The sequence below is a fragment of the Gekko japonicus genome, unplaced genomic scaffold (assembly GCF_001447785.1).
Source record: "Gekko japonicus isolate JY-2015 unplaced genomic scaffold, Gekko_japonicus_V1.1 scaffold1799, whole genome shotgun sequence".
Taxonomy (NCBI): Eukaryota; Metazoa; Chordata; class Lepidosauria; order Squamata; family Gekkonidae; genus Gekko; species Gekko japonicus.
This window is the reverse complement of record NW_015162004.1, coordinates 44,263-54,104: the sequence shown is the minus strand read 5'-3', so window position 1 is coordinate 54,104 and position 9,842 is coordinate 44,263. Positions and strand designations below refer to the sequence as shown.

Sequence of the window (9,842 nt, the reverse complement as noted above, 5' to 3'; positions counted from 1 at the left end):
AGCCCCCGTCTGAACGCACCCAGGGAGGATGGCTCCGGAGCAAACTAATTTATGCAGGAGCCAAGTCGCTCGCTCACAACTTTAATGCCGGCAGCTCACAAAAGTAGAACTTTTGCTCACAAGACTCCTCAGCTTAGAGGGAACATTGCCTGGGACAGCCTCTCTTAGGTTGCCAGCCTCCAGGTGGGACCTGGAATTCTCCCAGAATTACAAGGGATCTCAGGTCTACCAAGGTCAGTTCCCCTGGAGAAAAAGGCAGCTTTGGAGGGCAGACTCTAAGGCATCATATACCTGCTGAGCTCCTTCCTCTCGCCAAACTCTGCCATTCCCAGGTGCCGCCTCCAAATCACCACAGATTTCCCAACCCAGAACTGGCAGCCCTAGAACTCCACCTACGTGTGCCTTCAAGACAGGTACAGTTACTAGATTAGGGATTACCCATAATTCTCCACTAATGTCAGTAAGAGCTGTCATTGTTTGGGCTGCCACTTCCTCCGTGGCTGCACCCGTGGCATGAGCTTCCTGAGGATATGAGCAAGGCCCCAGGGACCTTGCACCAGTTTTGCTGTAATTAAAAAGTGGAAGCCACAGCCGTTGGGTTCTCCAGGATCACTCACCCCAATCAGTTTCTTCGCAGTCTTCGGTATACTCGCAGTCTTAATGGTCTTGAGTTCTACGACAGAATCCATGTCATCCCGGTACCCAACCACAATCCGCGGCACTCCAGAGAGGAAGGACTGGGCCCACCATTTTATCATCTTGTACCTGAGAGCAATGGATAGAGCCCAGGATTTGGTAGGATTCCCCTCTGTGGAGCCCACAGTTCCCTTCCCCAACAACCAAAGAACTGTGGCTTCTGGCTGTTGCACAGACAGAATGTGAAAACACTGGCATTCATCCACACAACTCTTACACACTGCATTGGGGGGACAAAACAGATGTCCGTCTGCCCCTGGGCTTGAACTCAAGTGCTTTGGGCATGAGAAAAGCAGTCCTGGGATATCGATGATAAGTCCTCTCCCCGGACCATCTCAAGAAACAACCATTAAGGACCATCAAGGGCAATGGCAGAGGGGAGTGAAATCCAAAGACTCTGCTTCCCCTGGGTGATGCAGGCTGGTGTGAAGTTATGCATAGTGGGTCATTCTAGCTTCAGTCATGTGCTGATGAGGTCTGAACCAGCCTAAAGGGAAAGTGATCCTGGCTTTGTAATAGATAAAGTGACGAAAATGTTGACTCGCTGTGCAATAGTGCCGACAAAGGGTTCCCATGGTTTTTGGTTGGCTGTTAGACTAGATGGACCAGTCAGTATACACTAAGGCCCAGATGAGGGCTTTTCTTAATGGTTTTCCCCCATTGTTTCTGGCCCCATATTGCTTTGGTTTATCCCTTGATTTCCGCAAGCATTTTTGTGCCTTTTCCACATATTTATTTCCCTCACTTGTGTGTTCCTGTTGCTTGGGGGGGGAGGGTGTTTTCCTGTTCCACGTGGGTTTTACTCATTCCAGTGGCTGATAAGACATTATATAGCTTTATGTCTGGCATATCTCCCTGCAGATTTAAACTGCAGGGTTTTATGCCGAATATAAAGCACTGTAATATCAAATCGGAAGGAGCTGCGGTGGCTCAAGTGGTTAAGACGCTGAACTGCAGGCTGTGGAAGGTCGGTAGTTCAGCAGTTCGAGACCCGGGTGCCGCATGATGGAGTGAACTCCCATCTCTAGTTCCAGCTCCTGCCAACCTAGCAGTTCGAAAGCAAGACATTGCAAGTAGATAAATAGGTACCACTTCGGTGGGAAGGTAACAGCGTTCCGTGCGCCTTGGTGTTTAGTCATGCCGGCCACATGACCACGGAAACGTCTTCGGACAGCGCTGGCTCTTCAGCTTTGAAACGGAGATGAGCACTGCAACCCTAGAGTCGGATTCGACTGGCTTTCGAGCAAGGGAACCTTTACCTTTACCATCAAATCGACCACTAGAGGGGGCAAAACAAGTGCAGAACAGACTCCCCTCCCCCCAAAAAAACCCCACAAGTGAGGAAAAGGAGAATGTGGGAAAGTCCCTCCCCCTTTCCCCCCAGTTCTTTTGAGACCACTTTTACCCCAGTCTTTTTCTAGAAGTGGAATTTGAGTTGCTTTTTCCTCATGCGTAATATTTCTATCCGTTGTCTTTGTCCTGCACCACTCCCATCCACTTCCAGCCCACTTTTCAATGATTGAACTTGTCATAATAATGAAACCATTCCATGTCCCCTTCTGCCCCGAAGACAAGTGGTTTTGTTTTTGGTTTTTTAAAACTGGCACTAAAATATTAATATATTGACATACTGTTGTGATGACAGGATAAGCAAGTCCTCTCAATTCCCAGCTTTCATTTTTTTTTTAAAGGAAAGTTTCTATACCCTTCTCTTGTGGAGATATGTCTTTTTCCTTATATGTCCACAGGGGAGGAGTCTAGAGACTTACTTAACCTGCTTAACTTTACAATGGTATGTCTATGATTTAGTGGTTTTTTAAATGCAGCCATTATATTGGTGCATCGATATAAGGATGCACAGAAATGGGGGGGGGGGTATGACACCACCAAGGACAACAGCACCTTCCGTTTAAAATCCTGATTATTTAAGGCACATGTGGAAGACAATAAATTGGCTCCACAACTGTGAAAATGCAGAGGAAGGGCAGACATGTGAAAGAGCTGCCCAAACTGATCAACCACCAAGAAATCAGGAGTAAGTCAAGAGTGTGGAAAAGCACTGTGGCAAACAGGACCCTCCTCCTGTCTGTTCTAGCTTGGGGAAATGCCACAAGAAGGAAAGCTGAAGCTCACCTTCCCCCATGCTGCACACACAAACAGAAACCAGTCCCACCATGCTTGGGAATGGCAGTTTCCCCCACATCTTCTTGATCCAGCCTCAGTGCTGTGATTTTTTTTTTTTTATCAAACTTGTTTTCACTGTGTTACCATTATATATTCATACAACCACTTAGAGGTTGGCAACCCAACCTCCAACACAACTGGTTGACCGCTGTGTGAAAAATGACTAGATGGACCATAGTTCCCTCTAAGCTGAGTTAGTGTGAGCCAGCTCACCGTTTTTTAGCCTCCGGCTCACACATTTTTGTCTTAGCTCAGGAAGGATGGCTCCAAAGCAATGTTCCCTGCAACCCAACCTCCAAAACAACTGGTTGACCACTGTGTGAAAAACGACTAGATGGACCACGGGTCTGATCTATCGAACTACCTAGACTGAATCTAACTACCCGGGAAATGGGGGAGGACAGGATCCCTTCTTTCCCAGGCAGCCAACGCTTGCTACAGGTGCCACCTATGGACAATCGCAAGGGCTGCCCCTCCTTCTCCCTCACTTATAAAAATTCCTCCGATGAGCACAGCTTTGCATGGCTCTGGTGGTCTTCAGCTCCATGTAACACCCTGGGGGATCAGGCCAGGGACTCTGAGGATCAGTGCAATCCACTTCTGCTGAGAAGAGTAGAGAATGGCTTCCCATCTGGACCTGAATGACCGTGCAGAAGGCTTCGTGCGTGTTCACAACTGCACTTGGATCTGGAGTCCCGTTCTGGGTATCTGGATCAGGAGGAGAAATTGAACCGGTGTAGGTCTCATGGAAGACAAGGAAGATGGATTTCCAGCCTGTCCCATTCCGCTCTAAGGTCTAATTCACACAATTACAAAGTCCACATGTTCCTCCCATGTGGATGTTCAACAGATGTGTTCTGGAAGCTCCCTGCTGGAAATTTAATGCTTATGTGCACATGGGCCCAATTCAGATTGGGACACCATCAGGTAAAGAGAAAGGGTTAAGTCTCCCCCCTCTTCTACGATCTTCTCCTGACTTGAAATGGTCCTCCAGGAATCATTATTTGACCCATTGGAGATGGGGAAACTGACATGCATTGATAGCTGCAGATAAGTTTCTTGAACATGGCAAATGGTGCTCCCCCAGGGGTATTTTGGATCAGGGGAATGGTATGGGGGCGGGGGGTGGTTTACACTCCTTCTCCCCATGCACTGCCCTGATCTGATTCAGGGCCCCATACGCAATGGAACTGAGTTCCTAGCGTGGGACTCTCGGTGCATGTCTCCTAACAGCCATGTGGGGCTTTTGTAACATTAGGAAGCAGTAATGAAAACCCAAGGGGATGTCTAAAACAAGGTTCCTAGGGTTGCCAAATCTGGATGGGAAATTCCTGGAGTTTTGGAGGGTGTAACCTGGAGAGGGTGGGGCTTGGACTGCAGTAACTCAATTGGATATAATGCTATACTGTCCACCCTCCAAAGTAGTCATTTTCTTCAGGGGAAGTTGTCTCTGCTGCCTGGAGATCAGTTGTAATTCTGAGATCTCTAGGCCCCACCTGGGGGTTGGTGACCCTAGGACTCCTTGACCTTGCTGAGTCTGTAGAAATGTAGGGAATTTTGAGATAGGATAATGGACACCACCACTGCCTTGTTTGGTGTAGTGGTTAACAGCGGCAGACTCTCATCTGGGAGAACTGGGTTTGAAGGTGGGGCTGAGAGAGCTCTTTTGAGAACTGCTCTTGAGACAACAGCTCTGAAAGAACTTGTGACGGACCCAAGGTCACACCAGGAGCTGCATGTGGAGAAGTGGGGAATCAAACCAAGTTCCCCAGATTAGAGTCCACACTCCTAACCATTACACCAAACTGGCCCTGGAAGTGACGTTGTGCTGCTGGCACAGTGTCATTAAAAGAATTCTTATTGCTGGCCCACTGAGGGCTGTCAGGCAACAAAGAGAGGGAATGGGAAGACTCACTGAAGCAGGAGACCTGGTCTCCCTATTTGGGAGAAAAGCAAGTGGGTACTAGGAAACGCATCAGTGGACATTGTAATGTTAATGGGTGTCATGAGAATTCTCCCCCAAAGTCTAGTGAGTGTCTGTTGGCAAATGTCCTGAGAATTCCACTAGACATCCTTATCTGTGTGCCTCCCCTAGAGAACTAGAGTTTCTAGGCTGCCCCAGAGTGAGGGAATGATTATTAAACGGGTTTAAGTATGTAGCATTAGTATAGCCCAAGACTTCTTCAGCGACTCACCAGCACACATATACTTCTCAAACTTGTAGCCCATGTACGTTTGCTGCTTGGCCCGCTCTGAGCACTGCTTCCGCTGCCTCCGGACAGCCTCAGGCACAATTTCGCTGAGGTAAAGGGTCCCACAGAAGAGGCTCACGGCGAGCTGCCACCCCTGCCGTGTTTCATACGGCGTAGTCAGCACTTTCGTGAGATGCCCCCGCAGCGTCACATAGTCGACGTTCAATGGCTGCCTACAGGGAAAAGACAGTGTCAAGACAGAGATATTTCACAGGAACTTTCTAGTCTGTTCCAGCTGAAACTTCACAGTTTCTTGATTTAACTCCACTGTTCTACATAGTTCTTTGATTTACTGCAAGTGCTAGTCATTCCCCCACACTAGCAGATACTGGGCAAGGTTGTCCATCCAAGCCTGTTAATTAGGCTCACTTAGGTTGTGGTCACACACACTACGTAATCCTCTCTCAATCCACTTTCAAACTGGATTTTTACTGTGTGAACTGGCACAATCCAGTTGGGAAGTGCACTGAAAGTGGATTGTTTAGTGTGTGTGACCGCAGCCTTAGTTCAGCTGTGGATATGGTATGGGAAGGGGGAATTCACTCTCACTGGAAGATTCCATGGATGCTGTCCAGTGAATCGTTGAAGAGGTCAGGAGGCTATGGCCTGCAATTTTCTATGAAGTAATTAGCGAGAAGAAGTGTTGCCTATGTTTCACCCTTTTTGGCTCTGGGTGCCAAGTAGTAGTATGCTCAAGGACTCTTCACTACCAGAACCAACTGCACTGTGTCAGGATTCCAACAAAGGTTTAATCAGGGTATGAGCTTTTGTGTGCAAAGCACACTTTTTCAAATACAGTGAAATGGGAGGTAAGGTTCAAACTTATAGATGGTGTGCTGCCCCAGCCAGCGTTTAAACTGTAGTTAAGTAGAACTGCCATATATATCTTTAAGAGCAGTGGCTCCTGGGAATTGAAGTCTTTAGTTAGACATCCCACAGCATCTGGCACTCAGAAAGGCGCGAGGATTAGAGTTACAGGTCTCTTCCCGTGGTCTTTGTTATCTTCAAATGGCAAGGAGTGGGGACACGCATCCTTTTCACCATGAGCCAGTGAAATGAATTAGATCACAAAGATGTGAGTAAAGAACTCTTATGAATGCATGTGAAAAACTGAATAAAAGTGATTTATTCTACTTTGGCTGTGCATTGAAAACTGTCCAGAAGACGCTGTCGGCTCAGCATCAGACGGAACAGATGGGCTGAACAGCAAATTAACATGTAACATGATGAAGATGTTTTAAGCTATGCAAAAACAGGATTAAATAACAAGCTAAGGTTATAAGGTCATACCTTGAATAAACCTTTGTTGGTCTTAAAGGTGCCACTGGACTCTAGATTTGTTCTACTGCTTCAGACCAACATGGCTGACTACCTCAATAATTTAAAAGTTTACCTTTACAGCATTTTGCTTTGTTGGAAGATCAGATGAGATTAGTATTTCACCATGCGCAACCCTGGCTGGAGGAAACTCAAGTTGCTTTTATGGCCAGGCTAATTAAGTTGGTAGATTTATGGCTTCAAGTTGCTAAAGTGGACACTTTGCAAGACTTATGTAACCTGATTGTCAGAGCAATTTTGCTAAACCATCTTGGAAGAATTAGTCGTGTTAATTCAAACTCGAAAACCCCATTCTTTAATGGACATGGCTATTTTTGCAGACCAGATTTTAGCGAGAAAAAGCGAAGAGTCCAGTAAGACAGCATTCCTCAAGCCTATGGGAGAGAGGTTTGTTACTGGCCAACATTGAGAGGCCCAGAAGGACCCATTCCAGTTGCCACAGTAAAGATACTCCCTACAAGAGCGACACGCCTCTAGCAACTTCCACCCCTGGTGTCATTTGTTATCATTGTCATGAGCCAGGGCATGTGAAAAGCCAGTGTAAAAAGTGGCTGCAAAAAGAACAAAGAGGGGCTAAGATCCAGTTTATTGCTGGAGACATCTCTGTGAGACCCTCTTACAAGTATTTCTTTGTTTGAAGGAGGCTATTCTCTGTTGAAGGAAGACTTATAGTGAAATCCTAAGGGGGGTGTATGTGCACAGGAGGCTGACTGATCTGTACGCTGGTGTATCTTCAAGATATGCTGGTGTAAAGGCCAGTTATGCTGGCAGCCCTTGGGATTGCACTGCCAGTAGAAGAGAATCATAGGATCTAACCATGAAGTGTTATGCAGAACTCCCATTTTGATTACATTTGTAGCTGCTTGTGGGAAAAGTATGATAGTTGTAACTAAAGTGCCATGCTCAACAGAGATCCATGGAGGGAGAAGCTCCACAGCAAGGATGCTCAAACTCCCAGCCTCAAAGAAGGCAAAAACCAGAGAAGACCTACCTGTAAGCCTCAAGGCTTTTCCATCTGTTGGAAATATATGTGTTGCAAGGTCTAAAATTCAGTCATTATAGGGTTAATGTGTGTTTACCTTGTGTGCTATTGTTTAGACTGACTTGGAAGGGAACCTGGCACAGAGCCAATGGGAAGAGAGCCCGGGAAAACTGAAGCCTATTTACTAACAATCATTGGTTAATGCATTCAGGTGATTTCCTTCTAGGGGTTAAGAAGAAGAAGAATCTCCATTGTTGTAGACTGTGTGGCCAAAGTGTAAAGATGTAGTCTTAGGTGTCTTTGTTGTTTTGTAGATTTCCTGTGAACCCTTCCCTTAGAAATATTTTTACACAGAAAAAAATGCCTCTTCTCCAGTGAAGCAAAGATCCATTGCAATCTCTGAATATTTAACTATTTTGCTAATATTTCCAACACCATCCAGCTTTTCTCACCTTTTCTCCTTATCCTGTAACTGCTTATTGTTCTGGGCAATCCATTTCAGCACTTTTCCCAGTCCCTCACGGAGACCCTCATTCCATGGCACGTAGCGGTCGTGGTAGCCATCTAGCAGGTCAAATCTGGGAAATGGGATACTGGAGGAGGGTGGAGCATAGTAGCACAGCTGGTGATCATCTCCGCAGTAACAGCGCTGGGCATCCAGAGAAAAATGCCCCACTTCGACTGGATGCCAGGCAAAGGGAAAGGGGCCCTCATATAGAGATGGAGAAATGGGCAGGACAAAAGGAATCCCAGTGTCAGTTCTCTGGCGGGGGGCAGCCAGAGAAAAACGCCCCACTTTGGCTGAATGCAACTTAAAGGGTTCTTCAGATACAGATGGGGAAACAGGGCAGGACAGTGGAGTCCCAGTGTCACTTCTCCGGCACTTGACTCTCTGGGATCTGAGGTTGTCCTCATCGTCCCTTCGGTTACGTTTCCGTGTTTGGCTGTAGGGCTTCTCAGTTGACAGAAAGGAACCCATCCTATCAAGCACTACCAAAAATTAAATTATTAAAAAATCTGTGAGGGCTGCTGTGGCATGACAGCTAGAGTGTTGCCCTAGGACCATGGAAACCCTGACTCCAATCCCATTTTCTTCCCAAAAGTGTACTTGGTGATCTCGGACCAATCATTCTCAGCCTAACACAGGGGCTGCTTCCACATGGCGGATTTGCTCCACCTCAGCTTTCACACAGGAGCAGGGGGTTTCAGACCGTTCACATGATGTCCTCCTCAACCTGTGTTTCTCTTATCACCCAGTAGTTTGGGGCCACAGGAAAACTCAAGGATGAGGCCCCAGAATCATAAAAACACGAGAAGCCATATTGGATCAGGCCAATGGCCCATCCAGTCCAACAGTCCAACCTAGGTGCCATCAGGAGGTCCACCAGCGAGGCCAGAACTCCAGAAACCCTCAGGTGGCACGGGGGGAGGGATCAGCTGTAGCGTGGTGGCTCCCCCGACCACAGTACAGCCAATTACTCTCCCCTTCTAAGTCTGAGGCAGCATGAAGGATCAGCAGCAACTCCACAACAGCAGGGGTGTCAGGAGGGACGTGGCAGCTGGTTTGAGAGTGGTGGGGTCTCTCAACCCAGACCCCCTCCAGCACAGGGCCCAGACTAGCTGCCTCAGATCTCTACGGCTAAGACCAGAGTTTGCTCTGGTGCTTCTGGAACCTGGTTTGCTCCAGTCTTCCCAGAAACATCAGACTCAAGCCATATTCCCCCACAGTGTGGATGGAAAGATCTGGATTTATGAACCTCCCAGCCCACATCTTGGGCTATTTCCCTTCATAATCCCCTGGCACCTACCACCCCCCCCCACACACACATACCCCAGCAGGTACTAGTAAATATATTCTGATATTATAAAGTAATTTGTAGTAAATATATTGCTATATCAGCAATACATCTACTAACAATTTTTTTTTAAGCTGGCAAAACGCCTTGCGGTGATGGTCATTGTAGGGGAAATGCTGGGCACAAAGGGATCTGGAGGAAGGAATGGAGAATTTCCCTATGTGAGCACTGTATTGCTGCTGCAATTCTCTCTGCATTTGCTACAGCAGAAGCACTATGGAGAACTGGCCCAGTGTTGAAGCAGTCAGGGGTGCTGTGAGCCTAAAGTGGGTAGGGTTGCCAACCTCCATGTGGTGGCTGGACATCTTCTGGAATGACAACTAATTCCCAGGCGACAGAGGTCAGAGTACCTGGAGAAAATGGCTGCTCCAGAAGGTGGGTTCTATCGCATTCTACCCTGCTGAGGTCCCTCCCCTAGGGCTGCCAAGTCCCCCGGGGGGGTGGGGAAACCCCCGCCCGGTAGGCCCATTTCCCGGTGCCGCCGGATCGGGCCCTGGGGGGAACCGCACCCCCAAAGCACGTCACACAGAAGTG

General features: G+C 47.6%; 1 protein-coding gene across 1 annotated transcript in view; it reads right to left on the bottom strand.

Annotated features, from left to right (window-relative positions):
- Positions 1-8,431, bottom strand: part of LOC107105477 (decapping and exoribonuclease protein-like) — a 12,635-nt gene extending 4,204 nt beyond the window's left edge. Inside the window, exons 1-4 of the mRNA XM_015405453.1 lie at positions 7,905-8,431; positions 5,076-5,305; positions 3,369-3,588; positions 618-765 (exon numbers count right to left, since the gene is read on the bottom strand). Of these exons, the coding sequence (XP_015260939.1) occupies positions 618-765; positions 3,369-3,588; positions 5,076-5,305; positions 7,905-8,431 (1,125 nt within the window). The remainder of the gene's footprint in view (positions 1-617; positions 766-3,368; positions 3,589-5,075; positions 5,306-7,904) is intronic.
- Positions 8,432-9,842: the final 1,411 nt, after the last annotated feature.